General features: G+C 41.6%; 1 protein-coding gene across 1 annotated transcript in view; it reads right to left on the bottom strand.

Moving 5' to 3' along the window:
* LOC109410943 (V-set and immunoglobulin domain-containing protein 1) overlaps positions 1-23016 on the bottom strand; it is a 162377-nt gene that overhangs the window by 5872 nt on the left and 133489 nt on the right. Inside the window, exons 5-6 of the mRNA XM_062857397.1 lie at positions 14424-14627; positions 4461-4573 (exon numbers count right to left, since the gene is read on the bottom strand). Of these exons, the coding sequence (XP_062713381.1) occupies positions 4461-4573; positions 14424-14627 (317 nt within the window). The remainder of the gene's footprint in view (positions 1-4460; positions 4574-14423; positions 14628-23016) is intronic.

Here is a 23016-nt window from a genome sequence, read left to right as displayed (position 1 = left end):
ATCAAAACTTTCACCGAAAGTTTCTTCGAAAGTTTCTCAACAAATATTTTCAAATATATCTCATGAACTACCTACTGCGGTTACTCCGAGATTTTTTCAAGAGTTTCTTCGGAGCATCCTGTAAAAGGTTCTTAAGCAATTTATTCAGGAATTCTTCTTAAAATTTCAACAAAACTCCTCAGAAATTTCTGCTGGAGTTCTTTTTATAATTTCCTTATAATTTCCCCAAGAACTTTTTATGAGTTTTTGGAACTCCTTCCCTCTTATTCTTTCAGGAGTTCATCTTATGCTTTCACAAACTTTTAAAAAATCGTTCCAGAATGTTTTTATTGTTCTCCCACTAGTATACTGCAATATAAATATTTATTCGATGATTATTCTGAGCTACCCTAAGCAAGTGTTCCCGAAGAAGTCTCGCAAGAGTTGCCTCAGAAACACTTCAATACTTGCTTCAATAAGTTTTAGCAGAATATTCGTGAATTTCCTCTTGCTATCCTGAAAATCTCAAAAAAATATTGTTAAGCTCTATAAGGGATTCGTACATTGTTTTTGTTTATAATTTTCTTCAGCTGTTCGTCCCTGGGAGTATTCTGAGGCCCTTTTCTCAGATTTTTTTCAAGGAGTTTCTTCAAGGAGTTCTTCAAACATTTTCTTTTCTCTAATCACTGGTGAAAATTTTGAAAGCATTTTCAGAAGAACTTTTGTAAGAAATTTCGAGCAGTTCCTGGAAGAATTTTTGTAAAAATTCCTGGATGAAGTTCCGAAAACAATCAAACTACAAGAGATAGTGTAGAATTAGCATAATATTAAAAAAAAACACGTTAAAAAAACAAACAACCTGTGGAGCGGACCTGGTGTGATGGTTAGAACACTTGGCTATCACGCCGAGGACCTGGAATCGAATCCCACTCCCGATAAACTCACAAAAATGTGGGTTCTTCCTTCGGAAGGGAAGTGCAGCGTGGGTCCCAAGATGAACTAGTCTAGGGCTAAAAATCTCGTTAATACAGAAAGAAAAAACAACAAAAACTACAAGAAAATGTTGAAAGATTCCCCAAAGAAACTTCCAGGAGAATTCAGTAGAACTTTGGATCTCTAATGGTAGTGGCTCGGCAGTCTTATTGAAGAATTAAGTGGACTTTAATATTCTCGCTTCGACGTTTTGGTCCAGGATTGAGACCTTTTTCAGAGATATATAATTTGAATACAGTGAGGACAATAGTTGGACTTACATTTAACATATAACATTTTCACTTGGGAAAACAATTTTACAAACATAAATAGGGGGGAGGGGGGGTTATTCTTTGGGGTATCAACTACCATTCTTTCAATTCTGAGCCAAATCGAACTCGCCAAACCGGCGTGCTGAATGAGAGACTGGAGGTCATCCAATTTCCCATATATTTGGACTGAACATCCCAAACAAACATTCAACTCATTTGCGCCAGCTCAGTTTTCAACCGATTGAGCTGAATCTTTCACAGATTGTTCTTCTCATCCAAAGGCAGTCTAATCAAGAAGAATTCTTGCGTCTGAGTATCCGGAGAATCTTCCTGAATAATTTCTAGGTATGGTTTTCCTGAGAATTTCCGCAAAGAAATCCAGAAGGTAGATCCAGTTAATTTCTCAGAAGAGCTTTTAAAAATTATCTCCTAGAGTATTTCTTAGAAGTAGAACAAGTGAATCTTCTAGAGGAGTTTACGTTGCAATTCTTAGATCAGTTCCCAAAGGCACGCCCAGAAAAGTTCCTGGTGGAACTCTATGAGCAATTCCCAGTTCAACTGCTAGAGCAATTCTGGGTGGAATTCTCAGAAGAAAATTCCAGTGGAACATCTGGAAGAATCACAAGCGGAATTTCTGGAGGATTGCCCAATGGAAATTCTTATGGAATATCCAGTAAGTAATGGATTACCGGCGGTACTCTTTGTGGAAATTCCTAAAGAGCTCCTGGAGAAATTACCCCTATTCTGAAGACTTTACACTCATAAATGTTTTGTTTTCGTTTGTATCTTAAACTTTTCGTAAATCTTGATCTCCAAAATTCCTAGATTTTTTTCTCTGTGATGAGCTATCTTCACGAACCGCCAACATCTTCGATTCCTTTTTTTTTCAGCTTGATTGATCGCCCGTAGATGCTACTTTAGTATCGCCACATCATCGACACTCAGATAAGCAAGCAATTAAATAATTGTCGGGGACAAGCAGGCATCTTTACATTGCAATGCATTGGTGGGAGGAGATCAGACGTAAGGTAATAGAATTGTTTTTATTTTATATGTTGATGTAGCACAGTTCGCTCGTAGGCGTAACAAGTAACAATAAACGCTGAACAGCGAGAGTAATAGCTGAACAGTAGCTGGTAAATGGTGTAAGTGTCTGAACACAATGGATGCTGAATAATGATCTGAAAAAGCCATACTTAACCATTTTAATCAGTAATACATAAATAGCTGAACATCAAGTTGAATAGAATATTATTCATCTGAATAACCAGCTTCAAAACATGCACCAACATGCAGATTTAATCGCTTCTTCAGTCTCAAAACAGGCTTAGTTCAACTTATGTTCTTGATTATTCAGACACAAAAAGTAATGTTTTAATTTTCGAAGATACGCATACAATTGTGTGTAGAGTAGGCGCTAAGGTGAGTGACTATTAATCAGGAGGTCCGAGTTCAATTCACAGTGTTTCCACAGATTAATTAATGCATTCCAAAACATCTCTTCTAGAAATAGAAGCAGCTAATAGAAAAATAGGCTAGCAAAAGTTATTTTTACGCAATTAATAAATTTAATTGATGACTGATTAAGCCTCAAAACAACCTTTCAATGAACCTCCAATCAGCTAAAGGTGGAATAAAATCACCAAAATTAGATGTTTAGGAGCTGCATAAAGGACTGTACCTCTTGTGCTCGGCTTTTGTCCAAGTGAAGGTTGATTTAAAATAGTTGAAGAAATGCTTGTACAGCATCAAATGGAAGGAAAGGAAACGAAAGATGCAAAGTAGGAGCAATATTGATATGGCTTTGATCACAGCTTACTTGATCTTGTTCGTTTTTTAATTGGTGTTTCTCGGTGATTTTATTAATAACATCACCGAGAAACACCAATTAAAAAGCGAACAAGAAAAGTAGGAGCAAAGCAACGGGCCAGGGATTGAACCCAGGACCTTCTGCAAATGAATCAGAATCGTTTTATTCTAAAGGACAAATCTTGTGCTTTTAAGTCGTCGTTGACGTTGCATGGGTATTTTGGTATTGGATCACTCATTAATCAAGACGGCCACTCATTCTTTCAACTATTTCCATTGTTATTTTCATGTGTTGAGCTTTTTCGAAATACAGAACACTGCATTTCATGCCAACAACATAAAAACTAGGTTAACTACAATAACATGCCTCGTACGAAACCCTATTGTTCTCCCGTGAACCGTCGCTATTATTTCAACTTAAATTTTCATCCCCCTTCGCGTCCAAATACAGCCCCAGGGCATCCTGCTGTTTTCATAGCTCGCTCGTGAAACGTTCCAGACGTCGTTCGTAAATTTTCATCTCCCCTACCTACCAATTAGCAGCTAGGCTTCCTTCCCGGCCGACCGACAACACACCATCTCACGAACTCACCCAACCGTGTCAAAATGAGTCAAACTCATCGCACAAAAGTTGCTCCCATAAAAAGCCAATAAAAATCCCCCTCGCGCTCGCAAACACACATAGCCCTCCCTAGCTCAAGACTTCTAACCTGGTTCCAAACATCAAAAGCAGGCCTCCGGTGAATGATTAATCCTCAACGAGCATTCAGACCATTCAACACTAGTGTTCTCCTGTCTTCACGGCTGAGTTGTCGTTCGCCACAGTTAGTCGAATGAAGGCCATCGGTATCCCTGTACCTCGCACTGTCACCGTGCTGTGACGAGCTCCTCTGCATCTGTGATCTCAGGTTTTCAAGCTGGAGAATCCAACTTCTAATTCTCATCGCATTTAGGACTTTTGGATACTTCGACTCTGTGTGGGTGTGAAAGAGCTCCCAATGCTAAGTGTGTCAGGAGCTGAACAAGAGCTAACTTCTCTGCTCCCGAGTCTTGACATGAGGTGTCATACGAGCGAGCCCTCATCGACAGTAGCCATCTTCATGTTGTCCTCTTTTGCATCCGGCAGTCAACGAGGCAAGAAGTACGGACAGTGACTACACTGGCTGGGTGATTCCTTTCCCGATTAATACTCGGAATTGCACAGACTCTCGTCTCACTTGGTAATTGCTCTGAATAACCTAGTTCTGGGCTTCTTCTTCTTTCGCTTGTCCGCTTCCAAGAAGTGTCACCGTCCTGGACCGCCGTAACCCATGGTGGAAGGGATGAGTACCCAGACAAGGTCACCTGCTTTTCGAGCTCACTTTTCAAAAGTTTTCTAAGGCGCCTGCCTGGGGACGGGGTTTTGTTGCCGTTGTGCTTCAGGCTTACCATTCTACTGACCTTGTGAGTGTCACCGATTAGCTTCTCTTTCATCTGGTTTCTGGTTGTTTCGCACTCTTCTGCTATTGCATTCGTGTCTAGCGTTTTTATTTTCGGGCTACCTGCAAATGTGAAAGCGTCATCCTGGGTAAACACCGGCACCTTCAGCGTCGCGGGCTCATCGAAGACCTAGCCAACCCTCTCCTCACTACTACTTACGCAGTTGTTTGAATTAGTATTTCACCCGACGTCTCCATAGATAGAAATGTCTTGTCCTTTTTCCGGACGGATGTGTCATAACAGAAATGTTCTTTCGCCGTTTGCTAGAAGAGCAGCCAATTTGAAATTTCATATATCAGGACTCTCACCACTTAGAAAAATGGTATCTTCGACAGAGTTGTTAAGTGAGTCAAGGGCTTAATGATTGTTTTTTTTTTTTCGTGAAGTATCAACAAGCTGTAATTTTGTTTTCTTTGAATGTGTCTAAGTTACGTCAAAAGTTTTTCAAAGAGCTATGTATTAGTCATAAATGTGATAAAAAATCCTTTCATTCGGTTCACTTAATCCAGAGATATAGCAATTTAACGAAGAACACTCGAATATGAATCACGTTACTAGAATTGCTCTAACTTCATGTAAAACCCAAATACCATTTATAGCTAACTAGTTTTGCAACTAGCACGTAAAATTTGAGAATATTTTGTGCACTTTAGAAAAAGTTACAGCTTACTGAATATATTCGAAATAATAAATAAAAGTTGTATGCTCTTCTAATTTGCTACTAGCGCCGCCTAATGGTAGAATTTGAACCAATCATCTTATTTACTAAGATGCCTTAACCAACCTAACAACATCGCCGAAGGTATAGACTTTCCAAGTGATCAGAGTCCTGAGATATAAGGAAAATAAGATTTGTTTACTCACTAGCGCCGCCTAGTTGTGGAATTTTGAATCAAACGGCCCTTCATTTGTAAGTTCTTGGCCTACCAAAAAATATTACCGAAGACGCCAACTCACTAAGTAATCAGTATCATAAGATATTTGGTATAAACATTTTATCAGTGTTACGTCTGCTTGTTTCCGGCACTTTAGAAATTCCCTTACCGTATATTTTAACACCATGATTACTTAGATATTTGGTGTTGTTGGCAAAGTTGTTAGGTCAGCCAAGGTCTCACTGGTGATGGGTCGTTTGATTCAAAATTCCACCACTAGGTGGCGCTGACGATAAAAAATGTTCATATTCCATGTACAGGGTGCGGCAGAAAAAAATGCGAAAAGTTCAAGGCACTAGTACACACTAAATATGGGATATATATGAGTATTTTTTAATGACGGTGTATCAGTCAATGTCTATATTCTAGCACTGAAAAATAAAAATTAACATATTTGATGTTTAACATGTGATAATGTAAGCCTTATAAGCGGGTATCAATAAACTGCGCGCCCAATGGTCTATAAACAAAATTACTAGAACGGTAACAAAATTAGCTTAAATTTGATGAACAACCGGACCACACTGATCCAGAGCCATGTAGTTTCACATACTAGATGACATAAGAACATATATTTGATGATATTGTAGAGAAAATTAAAAATTTTGTTTTATCAGATACGAAATTTAACGACCTGTGTACTTTTCTGCGGTTTGAAAATTCTGATTGTCTTCAGCTTCAGGCGCCGCCCTGTAAAGGTTAGTGACCAAAATGGGAAAACTTTAAATTAACTTTTCAGAAAACTAGCCTATTATAGATCATGGAACGTTGAAACATAGATTGGTTGATGTCAAATGGACGAAAACGAGGTTTGAAGTTGAAAAACACTTTCGCATTTTTTCCTGCCGCATACTGTATCTCAGGACTCTGATCACTTAAAAAGTTGGTTTGTACGGTAATGTTGTTTGGTTTATTAAGGTCTTTCAGTTGATTAGCTGATTGGTTCATGATTCTACAAGTAGACGGCCCTAGTTGCAAATTACTAGAAGCATGCAACTTTCACTTCATTCATTTCTGTTGCTGATTTTCCGTTACAAAGGTTTTTACGGCTGGCTCGTAGGGCCTGACACCAACCCCCTACTTTCCGGAGGACCATAGTGCACAATTGAGCTAAGAGTCCTTCCCTGGCACTCGGACGTAGATCAGCCGCCCCTAACATGGGGATCAGACGCTGTTGTGAGCCGCTCCTCCTGGAGAACAGACGCTCAGGTTTACCGAAGCAAACCCCCCCTTCCCTGTCAGCCTACGACCAAAGTTCTCACCGGGGTTGGTTACCCGATCTTCCCTAAGGTTGCTCATAGTTTCCAGCCGGTACCGCGTGGAGGTAGGGATAGGAGTTGCTGGGCACAGGCTAGTGGATCACAATGGGATCTGAATTGCGCAGCATACCCAGCCTTTACCGTGCCAACTTTCACTTATTACCTCGAAAATATTCTCCAAGCTTTTTCTTTTTTTTAAAAAGTGGGAAAAATTCTCAAATTTTAACTTGCACAACTAATTAGCTATAAATGGTACAAATTTGGGCTGAAGTTAGAGCGTACTAGAGTCGGTACTAGAGTAGTTGAAATGTTTCATATTTCAACGTTATTCGTTAAACTGCTAAATCTCATGATTAAGTGAACCGAATGAAATGAAATTGTGCACATTTATGACTTATTAGCTTTATTTACGAGGCTTTCAGCCCTAGGCGGGTTCGCCTCGAAAGATTTATGACTGATACATAGCTCTTTAAAAAAACTTTTGATTTGACTTAGATACGTTCAAATAACCATCACAACAGGTACGCTCCCTACCCCCAATGAATACTTCTGGAGGCCTTACTTCCTAAAGTGTTGTAGGTCGGTGGATCAAACCCCAATTGGATAATCTTCAGGGATTCTCAAAGAATTCCTTCAAGATTCCTCCAGGACTGCTTCCAGGTTCCGCTAAGGATTCCTTTACGCAATTCTACCACGTATTCCCCCGGGATTCTCTCAGAGCTTAATTAATTCAATTCCAGATTTATTCCAGAGATTCTTCTCTGCTATTACCCTAGGGCAGGGCTGCCCAACGTACGGCCCGCGGCACGAATTAAGAAAAGTTATGACTTTTGGCCCATGTTTATTTTCAAAGATTTTCAAATTATTATGATTTTTTTTTACAGATTCCGGACGAGAGGGGCACAGATTCTCGCAATGAACTTTGAAATTTTTGCGAATTTTTGAGAATTCTGGCCGATATAGTAACCATAAAAACAAACATTTCAGCGTAACCTCATAGTAATTATATTTATTTCACATAAAAAAAACAGCGAGGAAAAAATCTGAAAATTTCAAAAACAATTATTCAGGATTTTAGAGGTCACAAGTGGCCATAATTTCAAAATTCCGACAAGTTATGGTACAAAACAAAAAAAAATATAATAATAAGATTCTTCGTTTATGAATATTATTTTTTTTATAATAACGGCACGAACTGCAACATTCCCCCAGAATTTTTAAAAATTCCATAAAAATCTGAAAAAATAATAAAGAATGTAATTTTCTCCTTAAGAATCAAAAAGCAAATGGAATGAACCTTGGTAAATTTTAGGAAAACATGTAGGATTTTTGAAATTGAATTCTGGTCCGTCAACTGGTGTGGAGCGTGACCTATGGCCAGCGATCGTTAAAGGTTGGGCAGGCCTGCCCTAGGGATTGCTCCCGAAATTAATCTCGGTAATTGCTAGGCGGATTCCTTCAGGATTTCTCTCGGGAGTCCTGCCGCAATTCCTTCCAAGATTCCTTTTGAGATTTCTCCCAGTACTGCCTGGAGATCTCTTCGAGATTGCTTCCAAGATTTCTCTCGGGATACCCAGGTCAGGGATTAAGGGTCGTGAGTGCTGGGATCAGAGTTCGGACCTATAAAAGCGATGTGCAAAACACCTTTTCTGTGTTTTCGAACAGTTTTTGTGCAGTATTAAGAATTGACTTCATGTCAAAAAATATTGTTGCGCCACCACTCCCCTCCTCCCATACATCCGGCCCTGGGGATTCATGCCGGAGTTAGGAGATCCTGGGGTTTTGCGCTGAGAAATCTTCCCAGGATTCCACCAGGGATTCTTCCCGGTATGTCTCTGGGCAGGGATGAAAAACGTCACGAAAATGTAATTTTGTTATTTGCTTATATCAGTGCCCATAGTAAAAAATGGTTATAGACGACCTGATTAAATTTAGATCAGCATGTGAAAAGGGCGGAACAACCATTACACGCCTCATCTTGCAGAGATTGCATGAATAATGTAAATTCAGCTCAGGAGGAACGAGCGAATCGGAAATTCGCAATTGTTATTACGCTCTTTCCAAATGTTCGTCTAACTCATCATAACTAATCAGCACTATAGATTAATAATTGCATCGGAAATGGTTTAATTTGAAAATGTCGTGGCACCATGAAATTCCGTGAAATTTACCATCCTTGCCTCTGGGACTGCTTCCGAAACGTTTGATTTTTCCTAGAGATTCATCCTAGGATTATTCTAGGCATTCCTTTATGGAGCCCTCCAGAAATTTCACGTGTTTTTGCCTTTCTCGTTCACCAAAGTGAACTGAAAGGTTATATGTTCACTCAAAAAACGAATTTTCGATAGAATGCTCGGAGGGTCAAGTCAAATATGCCAATCAACTCAGTTCGACGAGTAGAGATAATGTCTGTGTGTATGTATGGCTGTGTACAAAAAAGTTCACTCACTTTTAAGGCACTTCCCATTGGCCGATTTTTTGGATTATAGATCGAATATAACCGGAATTTTACCGCATTGTTTTCTATGGAAAATGATCCGGATCAGTCGAAGCGATCCGGAGTTTGGCCATTTCAGTGATGGGGACTAGTACCGGTAGAACTGGCCGTATATAAAACTGAACCAAGCCCCATCATGCGACACATCAAACTGCGACGATTTTTATAACCTTCAGCATGGTTGACGAATTTTTTTGCGGAAATCAACACTGGAGACCAGAAATTCCGCGATGTTGACCCAAAATTCAAGATGGCAGCCAAATATTCAAGATGGCGGTTCAAAATTCAAGATGGCGGTTGATTAATGGAGTTTTGGGCCCTAAAACCATGCAATATGGGTATATTTGGTATGGGGAAGTATGGCGACCAGAATATTTAATGTAGTGGCCTCAAACACATTTTGGCGGTTTAAAACTCAAGAAGGCGGCTGTTCAATGGAATTTCAGACCCTTAAACCACGCAATATGGATATATTTGGTATGGGAAAAATGTCTGGAGTAGAGATGGGAAAACTGATTCAATTTTGAGAGTGAATCGCTACCGATTCACTCTCAAAAAAGAGTCGACTCTTTTGATCGATTCAGTAACACATTTCCGGGATTTGAAGAAAATGTCAATTTTTTATGTGAGCCAGCTTCTTTTCGTACAAAATTCACTTGTATGTATATTGACGATTTGCACAAACGTCTGAGCATAACGTAGTGAAATACAGGATTCGCAGGTTTTCGTTAATTTCTCCGAAGAATCGAATCGCTGGTGCGAGCCGGCCATATGGTATAAGTATGGAAACAAAATTAATTGTCAAAGATTGCAATGTTCTGCGTCGAATCATCATGAAGTGCGTAGTCATACTAACTCTTTTTCGAAATCGTATTGAACATCAGCGAATCGTGACTCTTTGGAAAAGAGTCATGGCTCACTCACTCGGTTTCGCGAATCGATTCTTTGAGTCGATTCGCGAGTGAGTTACCCATCTCTAGTCTGGAGTCCAAAAATGGCGATCGGAATATCCAAAATGGTGGCCCATAATCCAAGATAATGGTTTAAAATTTAAAATGTTCAACAGTTCAACAGAATTTTGGGCCCAGAAACCATGCAATATGGGCATGTTTGGTATGGGGAAGATGTCCAGATTCCAAAAAATGGTGACCAGAATGTCAAACATGGCGGCCTAAAATCCAATATGGAGGCTTCAAAATCAAGATGACGATTGTTTAATGGTGTTTTAGACTCTCAAACCACGCAATATGATAATTTTTAGTATGTGGAATATGTTCAAAGTCCAGAAATGACGATCAGAATATCCAAGATGGCGGCCTTAAATCCAAGATAGCGGTTCAAAAATCAAGATGGCGGACTTAAATCCAATATGGCGGCTCAAAATTCAAGATAGTGGCTTATTCTTAAGGGTTTGAGGCTCAAACATCAAAAGCCAGATAATTGATATGATTTCTGGTGCTATGAAATGGATTTTTGCAAAACGTATGAAAGTTTGTTATTCTTCAACATGGCACTTGAATATTTTTTTAAAAACTCGCGCGTGTGGCACGCGTCCTGAAAGGGTCAATGGCAGTGAAGAGAATTGTCTGACAAAAGAGGTATAAAACAAGCAACAAAGAGGCACGGTGATTATTATTCATCCCTACTGGTAACAGATAATGACATGATCTTGAAAATTTTTGTTAGAGACAAAACGGAAGCTTGTTGCGTGTTTTTCAACTAGTGAATAATCAATTATTACTAATCCAGTATCGAAATTGTTTGATGATAAATCTTCCGCAGCATTGCAGTGTTTATCGACTCGAAGTTACCGCTCGAAAATCACAATGCAAGGGCTGAAAATCTCTAAACTCGTGGTGCACGATCCTCATCCTATTCTGTTCAAGTTGGGACATACTTATTTCGCATTGGGTGCAATGTCGCAACAAGTGCAGGTTGCGACATTGTCATTATTGTAGCGCGACGGTTAAATTTTGATTCACTGTTAAATGGGTTTTCAAAGGCACGAGAAAGGCGCCACCACCGCTAGGTGGATTAATTAGGGTTTTTTGTTCTGTTGAAGCACGGTTGTGAACCCTCGAGCGATCGCGCTGTTGTATTTTGTACAACACGTTGAAAAAATCTCGCTTTTTGTACTCAACATTAGCGTGGTGCTGACGCAGGTAGCCAACCGCGCGAGTTACGAAAGGTTAAAGAATTATCAAGAGCACAAATCGATTGGTTACACGCAAGTCTGTTATTTGGTCTTCAATCACTTAAACTAATTTAGAGCTCTTTTACCCACTAGGGCACTGCGTGAGCGATTCCAATTGAAAGCTATACTTATGCTTTGTACAGCGCCTAAATTTATTCTATTCTATTTCTACTATATCGAACTGGTTGCCGTTGCGCTTCTTTTACTTTCTACCCTATCACGGTAGAATGATGAGCCTGGAGTGTTTGGTAGGATTTCGTCCGGGTGCCAGTTCGCGCGCGTTTGCTTCGGTGGTTCGATTTTTCTTTTTCTATTCCGAAGTGAGCATTTCGACGGCGGTGAGCGTGCGGTGAACGCGTCGTGGATCGATTCGGTTCCGAATTTTTCGCTTCTTGTCGGCGCTAGTATTACACTTTTAGTTGATAATAAATATTTTCTTTTTTTTGCATTTACACAAAAGAGTGAAAAGTTTTAGTTCGGGCTCGCCGGTCGGAAAAATCCGGGCGCCGACAATTGAGTCGCGTTCAGTGTATTTCTGTGTGGAATAGACTAAAGGTTTCTGCTCCCTAGTGGAGTGGAGACGCGCGATAGAATTTTCTTTTTGGCTAGTTTTTGCGTCGAAAAGTGGTCGGTTGTTAACGGCGGTTTGTGTATATTGATCCATTGTCAAATCATATCACCAACCATAGGTGACTCCCGGACTGACAATGTACCTTACTCTACTAACAAAAAATTCCTTCCTGAGACAAAAGTGGAGATGCAGCGATTCGCGGTCTTTTTAACAACGTTTGTCTTACTAACATTCCCTCCCATCCTCGATGACCGTAAGGGCATGGCCGGCGCCGTTATTGACCCTATTAAAGTTGAGAGCTCTCGAACTGTGTACATTGAGAATAATAAGCTAGTCCTAAGCCCTATTCATTGGTTCCTTGTGCAATTTTGATTGCTCTGGTCAATCACGGAGTAGCAACTACGAATTGTGCGGTCATCTATGCTCATGCTGATGCTCATCATGGTAGAATGATGAGCCTGAGGATGTTGATGTGTGGCTGTTGGTTGTTCTTTTTTCCAGTCCGATTGGAGGTCCATTATGAGGTGCCGTTCGCCGACGTCCAAGTATCCGGGTCTGTTTGAGCCATGGGCTCAGAAGAGGGTCAGTGCCAAGGATGGCAGAAAATCACTTCAAGCGATAAATGATACAGGATACGAATAATCCAAGATAGCCTTGTTCTTGCAGTAGCATGATGCCGACGCCTCACACCGTGCTCGTATCACAGAACAATCAAAGCATCGGATGCACGCTTTATCGCGTGATGACCCGTTATCGGATCATGTTAAAAGTCATGATAAATTTTATTCATCACATTTTTTGCCACTTATGCACCCGTAAGCCGCATTCATGATTCGAAATAATACATTCATAAGCTTATCTGGAAGTTAAATCACCAAGAATACTCCAAAAGTGAATGAAATCACTAATTTATCATTTCGACTTCATGATAACGATCGCATCGCGCCCGCACATGCCGAGCGAATCATTCTACTCGGACCGAAGTTTGTTATGCTGCTTGACGACAAAATGTTATCGTTGTTGCTATGATCGCGCGATGCTGTTTGACCGCGACACATTCGAAATCTGATCATGATCACTAGATTTCCATCCTTGGTCAGTGCCATCTGCTCATGAAGCAAACGTGGGATCAATTGCGCCACGGGATCCGGCTACATTAATGCTCTTGTAAACTTGAGGTGTGGCTTCGTTATTTCACCTTAAATTTATTCTGAATTATTTCGCAACATAATATCGTCAAAAATGGTGCAGAAGACACATTCCACGCGTTACGTTTTGCGCGAGAATCAAACTTTTGCTTCCAAAAATAATTATATTGTTAAATTCATGCCAACCAGTATATCAAACGATCAGATTTGATTAGAAGATTCATTTCATGCTTTGTAAATGAAAATTGGAACTTTTTACTTCAAGAAATATCAAGAAATAGTGCGTAACGGGACACTATCGCAAAAAAATGACAAATTTTGACTTAACGCCAAGAAGTTAGCTACTTTCTCGAAACATTTTTCAATGTTTTAAGTACTATTCGAATAATACAAGTAATTATCTTCATTTTGGTGCAAAAAAAATCAAAATCGCCAGCAGGAGCACTGAAATATCGTTCAACGAAGTTCAAAAACCACGGTTTAGAAGTGCGTGGAATGTGTCAGTAGGTGTTTATCTACATTATATTTAACTCTTGAAGAAAATTAAAAATTTTAGACATAAATAGTATATACAAATAAAAGGCAAACATGGCATTTTTGCTCCCTAACAGCACGAATGGTCGCTCGTGACCAATTTCGGAACCACTGCAACCATTGGCTGCTATCCGGAGTGCCATTCTTGAAAGCTTTTACTTTAATGGGCTAATTAGATTTTGATTGTTCATCGTCGTTCATCGAAATTGACGAATCCGAACGAACGAACGACCGAGCGACGTCAGCGATTTAGGGTGGGCGGGGGCTGGTAGTGGCCCAGGCATGAGCATTGCGTCCCTTTGTGGATAAACGAAATTGCAAAAGCGTCCTGCTGCCTCTGACCTTTCCGCTTGTCGCGTTGGCCATTTGTTTTTTCGTTAGGTCAAGGACGTGGATGCGATTTTTTCATCTAGGTATTGAGTGTACTTTCAGCATATGCTTCGAGTGTGCAGTAAATTAAACGAAATAATTAAGGCAATTCCTCTGTAAAATATAAAATTCATTGAGTTTCGTGCAAAAAGCAGGACCAACAACATCAAGCAAGCGATTTCTGGAATCTGTTTCCATTTCCGTTTGATTTGCTGCCAGCTTAACGAATTGTTACGAAATTTGAACAAGATTAAAAGAAACGTCATTACCGAGCGTAATTGGAAGCTTTCACCCCGCCCGCACTCCTTCTGACACACCTTCAATTTAAGAAAATAGCAGCATTTGTCGGATAAGCCATCATCAGTTGTAAAGGACATCAATAATTGAAAATTTCCGTCAACTTACGGTTCATGTCCAGGTGAATCGAGGCACTGATGGGATTCGTGACGTTGTTGTTCGACGCCTGACAGGTGAAGATGGCTTTCAGGTGCTTCCGCTCCAGCCGGTTCAGGATCAGCGTGTTGCGAACGCGCCGTTCCGACAGGATCGTCGACGAGTGGTTCACGATTTCGTTGTTGTACCACCAGTTGACGGTAGGTGGCGGGCGACCTGGAAGAAGATGATAAGAAAAAATGTTGCTTGATATCATTTCGTGCAAAATTCATAAAAAAATCATGGTAGATTTCAACTCATAAACAAGCGGCAATGCAAAAGTTGAATTTGCCAATTTTTAACAAATTGTTTCGTGTCCCATAAAAACTCTTATCAGTTATTATGCAAATCCTTTCCCAACAGGTACATGACCATCCATCGAATAGACCCCTCTGTGATAAATTAGCTCCTCTACCATCCCAACGGGATTTCCCATTTCGCAGCATTCCATTAAGCCTTCCGTCCCATTATACATACGTCAAAGTAATATTTGTGCTAAACCCCATTAGCGCTAAAACGCATTATTTTGCGATTTATGAAATCCCATTAATTTGTAGCGAGCGAACGAGCGCCAAACTCCAATCGGATCGCACCGTGGCTGTTGGCTACTGGCCACTGACTGGGAGACTGTAAATGATAAAACATCCCGAAATCGGTGTCAATATATGGGTAAGCTGCCTTCTCGACCTCTCGTCCACCAACCGTAATCCGCCGAATGAAACATTGTTCTACACATTTTTTCTCCCTCAGCTCCGCTTTTTCCAGCAAAGGATTGTAGGTACCGGACGGCTGTGCTTTGTTTTGCCATAATTCGCTGAATGTCATTAAGTTTGCGCGAACGATTGAATTTTATTCACCTCCCAGCTACCCTGGTAGAAGTCCTGTGGTGCACAGTGCAGTGACTAGCCGAATTTCAAGGTTAAATTTTATTCTATTTATTTAGTATTATGTCCTCATTACAATACTGAATTTCTCGTCACACTCGGTTCGTGGCTTCACTCCTCCATCCTAGGTCGCGTCCCACATTTGCCACGCCCGAACAGAAGAAAATACAAACAGCATGGGTTTAGTTCACTTTTATGTTTGGTCACTTCCGGCGGGACACCCGGAACCGGTTCCGGGACACTACCGGTTCAGATATGGTCTGAGACTATTTTTCTGCTTACCATTCATCAAGTTATCGAAAATGCCGTAGTTTGATGTGCCGCATGGATGGGTTTGTAGCGTTTTCATATCTGGCCCCTTCTTGGGGTACCGGTCCGGAACACCTAAATGGCCATATCTCCGGAACGGCTGGACCGATCTGAACCATTTTCAATAGGAAACAATGGGACCAGATTCCGCGTCGAATGAACCGTCGGTCAATAAAATCGGTTTAGGTTTACTGCCAAAAAGTGATGTGAGTTTTTTTTGTACACACACATACACACACACACACACACACATACACACACACAGACATCACCTCAATTCGTCGAGCTGAGTCGATTGGTATATAAGACTTGACCCCTCCGGAGGCTCTATCAAATTTTCGTTTTTGGAGTGAACATATAGCCTTTCGGTACACCTTGGTGTACGAGAAAGGCAAAACAATATATTCACAGTACTTTATTGTTTGAAACCATACATGTACCATACAATGTAAGGTATATTGAAACCCACGTATCAGTATTTTAAACAATTGATTTACAATAGAATGTATGGTTTCCAAAAATATATTTTGGCCTTTCTCGTACACTAAGTGTACTGGAAAGGCTATATGTTCACTCCAAAAACGACTTTTTGATAGAAGGTCCGGAGGGTCAAGTCACATATACCAATCAACTCAGCTCGACGAATTGAGGTGATGTCTGTGTGTGTGTGTGTGTGTGTGTGTGTGTGTGTGTGTGTGTGTGTGTGTGTGTGTGTGTGCATGTGTGTGTACAAAAAAACTCACATCACTTTTTGGCAGTAAACCTCAACCGATTTTAATGACCGACGGTTCATTCGACGCGGAATCTGGTCCCATTGTTTCCTATTGAAAATGGTTCGGATCGGTCCAGCCGTTCCGGAGTTATGGCCATTTACGTGTTCCGGACCAGTACCCTTGGAAGGGGCCATACATACAAGTGTAACAAACCCATACATGCGGCACATCAAACTACGGCATTTTAGATAACCTGATGAACAGTTAGCAAGAAAACAGTCTCAGACCATATCTGAACCGGTAGTGTTCCGGAACCGCTTCCGGGTGTCCCGCCGGAAGTGGCCAAATATAAAAGTGAACCAAATCCATGCATGCGACACATCAAACTGCGGCATTTTCGATAACCTGATGAGCAGTTAGCAAGAAAATAGTCTCAGACCATATCTGAACCGGTTCCGGGTGTTCCGCCGGAAGTGGTCGTATATAAATTTTGACAAATTTTTTGCATGCGGCACATCAAATCACGGCTTTTTCGACAACTTGATGACCGGTTATTGAGGAAGTAGGCTAAGACCACATTATGGACTGTCAGTAGTACCGAAACAAGTTCCGGGTTTCCCTCCGAAAGCGGCTAAATATGAAATTGAACAAAACCCATGGCTTTTTTGATAACCTAATCAACTTTAGCAAGCAAATAGGCTCAGACTATTTAAGCGACCATCAGTAGTGTTCCCCAGCCGGTTCCGGGCCGGCAGTATCACCAAACCCATGCATACGATAGCTCAAATCAGGGCTTTTTATGTAACATGATGATCAGTTGCAAGAAAATAGACGCAAGCCATATCAGTGTGTTACGGAACCGATTACGGGTGTCCCGCCAGAAATGGTCAAATGTAAAGAGAACCAATACATGCGACATATCAATGACTTATTCAGTAACAAGATAAACGGTTAATCAACAAATAATCTCAGACCATATTTGGGAGAACCGGTAGTGTTCCAGAACTGGTGACAAGACGAGTAACCCGTCGGAAGTGGTAAAATATAGAAGGGAACTAAACCATAGCGGCGTTTTCGATAATCTGATGAACGGTCAACAAGAAAATAGTCTCAGGCCACATCTAGAACTTGTAATAATATTTCGGAATCGGTTGCGGGTGTTTTAATAGAAGTGAACCAAAATCATGCATGCGATATATAAAATCGCTGCTTTTGCAAAAAATTGCCGAACGGTTAGCAAGAAAATAGCCTCAGATCACATCAATTTTCGGCTTTTCAGATAACCCGATGAATAGTTGACAACAACATAGTCTCAGACCATATTTGAGAAAACCGGAATCGGTTTTCGGCGTCCCGCGGAAGTGGTCAAACGTAAAATTTAACAAAACTCATGCAAGCTGCACATCAAATAGCGGAATTATAAAGGTGAACAAAATAAATGACAAGGCGATAAATCAAATTGTGGCTTTTTTGACAGCATGTAAACGTTGGGTATGATTATAAGTGAAGAAATGGTCAAAGTCTTCATATATGCAAGAGAACAAAATCGTGACCAAAGCGATCTCTTCAAATCACACCATTTCAGATTCCTGCAGTGTAAATGTATAGAAGGATGGATCAACGTTTTATGAAAAAAATATAATTTTCTCGCATCAACACATTCCCCAAGTAACACACTTGTCACCGAAGAGTCACGGCGGCGCAGGTTTTTGTTGCGCAGAAGTCACTGTGACTTACTTCTAACAAATAAACACTTACTTGCTAGAAATAAGTCACAGTGACTTTTGCGCAACATAAACCTGCGCCGCCGTTCTAAAATTACTGCTCCCAATTTGGGTGCGGCTGGTTGAGCCCTCACTCTTCTCATTACGATTGAAATTTGAATGGAAAATTCACATTTTCTGCATTTTTCTCGTAGGAAGGTCAAATTTTACATGAATCATGTTACCAATGATAATAAAATATAGCCTAAAGTGTGCTGAAATAAACATTGGCGAAGATCACAAAGTGATCTGTGATTGTGAATAAAGTTAACCTTCTTGAAGCATTAGTTGACGCTCGCCTCGCTGCCGTAGTGGATGTAATGGGGTCATAATGACTCCAATACACGACTAGGGTTAAGGTGGTCTAGCAGTGAACTGAGAGGTCTGATATTTTTCAGCTCTGTTTTGCTGTTGAACATAACATCGGAATATATATCATCAATAAGTTTCGAAAATCGATGGTGGCTTTGTTAAAATTGTTGCTTTACTATATGAAGTGTTTTCAGGATTCAGGAACATTTTGGCTAACGTCGACGAAAAGTTCATAAGTACACATTCGACGAGAAAGGCACTATCACCACTAGGTGGATTAATCTGGGGTTTTTTATTGTTACGATACTTAATACTTAATAGGTACCTGTATAATATATTGCAAAGTTCGTATTTACAATTCACTGTATTATGTCTACATTACATATAATTGTTTTTGTATTTTTATTTTTACAGTGGTGTCTATTGTAAAAATATGGTTCTAAATAGTACTGTTATAATTTCCAACATTCGGTTTTTCTAATGTATTTTTTATTCGAGAAGATAGCTTTTTTTCTTCTTACTCGGTTTTTTAAGCATACACGAGAAAGAGTGGAATGAAAGAGGAAGCAAACTGCCTCCGCTTCCATCTTTCTCTTCCTCGTGTGGAGAGTGAGTAAGAAAACAGAAAATGGTGGTTCCGCCAATGGGATAGAGCAAAGGAAGGTTACAGGAGCGTTTTATGGGGGTCCCAAGTGATTTCAGAGGATAAATATCAAGAGATCAGACGCGCCAACTTGGTCAAATTATTGGGGGGGCAAAGTCGGGTTTTTCTGATTTTTTGTATGGGAAAATCGAAAAATCGTCAAATATTGGGGGGGCAAAACTGTGCTTGCCCCCCCTAAGTTGGCGCCTATGCAAGAGATCTAAGGGACATTTAAGGGGATTCTAATAGAGTGGGGCTAATTTTATGGAATCTCTCCAGGTTATGATTTCCCAAGTGGAAAGTGATCTACTGGTCGAAATAAGTTAGCTGTGCGAAATGAGCAATTTCGGTCGATAATTAGGGGTGGCGCAAAAGGTTGAAGTGGAATTTTTGCTAGAGCAATCATTCTAAAAATATTTCAAAATTAACTTTCAAACATAAGATTTCTAGACTAAATCGGTGATTCTACAATCTTATGGGCCAAATTTGACCTCAAAATTGCGATATTTTTACCGGGTTAGAAGATGTTCAAAAAAAAAAAATACATTAGTGTGTTTTTTTGGGTTGGATACAAAAAAAATCATTTTTTTTTTCAAATATCTTGGAAACCAGTAGAAATATAGCAGTTCTGAGGTCAAATTTGGTCTATAAGGTTCTAAAATGACCGATCTAGTTTAGAAATCTTATGTTTGAAAGTTCAATTTGAAATGATATTTGAAGGTTTGCTCTAGCGAAAAATCCACTAAACTCTTTGTGCCACCCCTAAATATCAAACGAAAACGCTCATTTTTGCACAGATAACTTATTTCGATTTCCACTTGGGAAATTATATCCCGGAGAGCTTTTTTTAATGAGCCCTACCATAGCGTTCCAGGATCCTCGCAAAAGGCTTTAGAAATTTCAGGGGATCTCAAAGGCGTTTCAGGGGGGTTTAAGAGGATTTCATAGATATTTCTGGAAGTTTCAGAGCATTTTCGGTGGATTTAAGGCGTTTTCTGGGGTGTCTGAGTGTCTTAGGTGCGTCACATGGGGTCTGAAGGGGTTTAAGGGAATTTCGGAGGTATTCCAGAAGGCTCAGAGAATTTTGGATGAGTTTCAGAGGCGTTACGATGGCGTGTTGGGGGATTGCGGAGGGTTTCAAGTGCATTACAAAAGTCCGATGGGATTTTGAAACGCCCTCAACACTATCAAATAAAATGCCCCTGAAACCCCTTTTGAAGCGGTTGCGTCTTTGGCCATCCACAGCCACACCACACTCACTTCCTTCTACTATTCCGGTAGCAGTTCGGTTTCTAAGATTCTGACTATCAAAGGGCGCAGACAGGTGGCCAACTTTCCTGGGTTACTCTTGATGAGTTCAGCTGCGATACAAACGACATTCATTTGCAAGCCGCCGAAGATCATCCTTAGCACGCGTCGCTCGAAAACTCCGAGTGCTTACAGGTCCTCCTCGAGCATCGTCCATGTCTCGTGTCCGTAGAGAACCACCGGTCTTATTAGCGTTTTTACATGGTGCATGGGTGAATCTTTTTAGATCACAGCTTCTTCTGGAGCCCGTAGTAGGCCCGAATTCCGCTGATGATACTTATGTACATACTACTTTCAGTCTTGGGCACCCACGGTGTTGCAGAGGGCCGAATTGAAAGATGTCCATCCTGGGCGATTGTCAGTCATCGCCTTGACCTGTGGCCAGGTCAAATTTCTGTCGACTTGCTTGATTTCGTTGTTGAGACTGCGCCGCCATGAGCTATCCGCTGATGATGCGCCTTCGAATTTGACGACTCATGTTGTTGTCAGCCGTCAGTAAGGATCCGAGGTAGACGGACCACCTCGAAGGTATCCCCGTCTATTGAACATTACTACCCAGACGGATGCGGTCATGTTCGGTTCCGCCTACCAGCAGTCCGACCTTTGCTGCTTCGCGTTTCAGGCGGGTGTACAGCTCTACCACCGTTCCAAATGTTCTGGCAAAAATGTCCATGTCATCCGCAAAGCACACACATTGACCGGATTTTGTGAAAATCGTTCCCCGGCTGTTGAGCCCGGCTCGTCGCATCACACCTTCCAGAGCGATATTGAAGAGTAGGCATGAGAGTCCATCACCTTGTCGCAGTTCCCGGCGAGATTCGAATAAACTGGATAGTTTACCCGAAACCCTTACGCAGTTTTGAACACCGTCCATCGTTGCTTTAATCAGTCTAGTCAGCTTTCCAGGAAAGCCGTTTTCGTCCATTATTCTTCATAGCTCTGCGCGGTCGATGCTGTCGTATGCCGCTTTGAAGTCGATGAACAGGCGATGTGTTTAGACCTGGTATTCACGGCATTTCTGGAGGATTTGCCGTACGGTAAAGATCTGGTCCGTTGTCGACCGGCCGTCGATGAAGCCGGCTTGATAACTTCCCACAAACTCATTCATTTTAGGTGACAGACGACGGAAGATGATCTGGGATAGCAATTTGGGGCAGATTACCCCTTCCTTCCACTCCTCCGGTAGCTGTTCGGTTTCCCAGATCCTGACTATTAGCCGATGCAGACAGGTGGCCAACTTTTCTGGGCCCATCTTGATGAGTTCGGCTGCGATACCATCCTTCAACTGATTTGTGGCTTTTGAGCTGGTGAATGGCATTCTTAACTTCCCTCAGCGTGGGAGTTGGTTCATTTCCGTCCTCCGCTGCACTGACATCGTCGTTTCCTCCGCTGCCGTGGGCTCCCGTGCCTACGTTCTCCACGCCGTTCAGGTGCAGATCGAAGTGCTGCTTCCACCTTTCGATTACCTCACGTCCGTCCGTCAAGAGGCCTCCGTCTTTATCCCTGCACATTTCGGCTCACGGTACGAAGCCGTTGCGGTATGCGTTGAGCTTCTGATAGAACTATCGAGTTTCTTGGGAACGGCACAGCAGTTCCATTTCTTCACACTCCGTTTCTTCCAGGCGGCGCTTTTTCTCCCGAAAGAGGCGAGCCTGCTGTTTCCGCTTCTGTTTATAACGTTCCACGTTCTGTCGAGTCCCTTGCTGCAGCATTACCGCCCTCACTGCGTTCTTCTCCTCCAAAACCGTTCTGCACTCTTCGTCGAACCATTCGTACTGACGATTCCGTTCCACGTACCCGATGGTGCTCTCGGCTGCGTCGTTGATGGCTGCTTTCACTGTACTCCAGCAGTCCTCTAGAGGGGCCTCATCGAGCTCGCTCTCGTCTGGCAACGCGGCCTCGAGATTCTGCGCGAATGCTGAGGCGACATCCGTTAGTTTCAGACGCTCTAGGTTGTACCGTGGCGGTCGCCGGTATCGTACATTGTTGATGACGGAGAGTTTTGGGCGCAGTTTGACCATCACCAGATAGTGATCGGAGTCGATGTTTGCGCCACGATAGGTCCTGACATCGATAATGTCGGAGAAGTGCCGTCCGCCAAGGGGTGATACACAAATTATGTCACGCAAAAATCGACCATTTTCAACCCCCCCTCCCCTCTATGTCACACTTTTTGTATGGGACCTTAAAAATATTTATATGGGTTGCCACGTTTTGCAAAACCCCCCCTCCCCCCTAAAAGAGTGACGTAATTTGTGTACGACCCCCAATCAGAATGTGGTCGATTTGAGATTCCGTCTGCTGTGGTGATCTCGAGGTGTAACGATGAAGGAGGCTGTGTTGGAAAAAAGGTGCTACGTATGGCCATATTTTTGGAGGCGGCGAAATCAATGAGTCGTAGGCCGTTTTCGTTCGTTTGCTGGTGGGCACTGAACTTACCAATCATCGGTCTGAATTCCTCCTTCTGGCCTACCTGAGCGTTCAAATCTCCTATGATGATCTTGACGTCGTGGCTTGGGCAGCGATCGTACTCGCGTTCGAGCTGCGCGTAAAATGCGTCCTTGGCATCATCAGTGCTTCCGGAGTGTGGGCTGTGCACATTTATTATGCTGAAGTTGAAGAATCGGCCCTTGA

This window comes from Aedes albopictus, chromosome 3 (assembly GCF_035046485.1).
Source record: "Aedes albopictus strain Foshan chromosome 3, AalbF5, whole genome shotgun sequence".
Lineage (NCBI taxonomy): Eukaryota > Metazoa > Arthropoda > Insecta > Diptera > Culicidae > Aedes > Aedes albopictus.
Note: the sequence above shows the minus strand (reverse complement) of the source record. Positions and strands in the feature narration are given on the sequence as shown.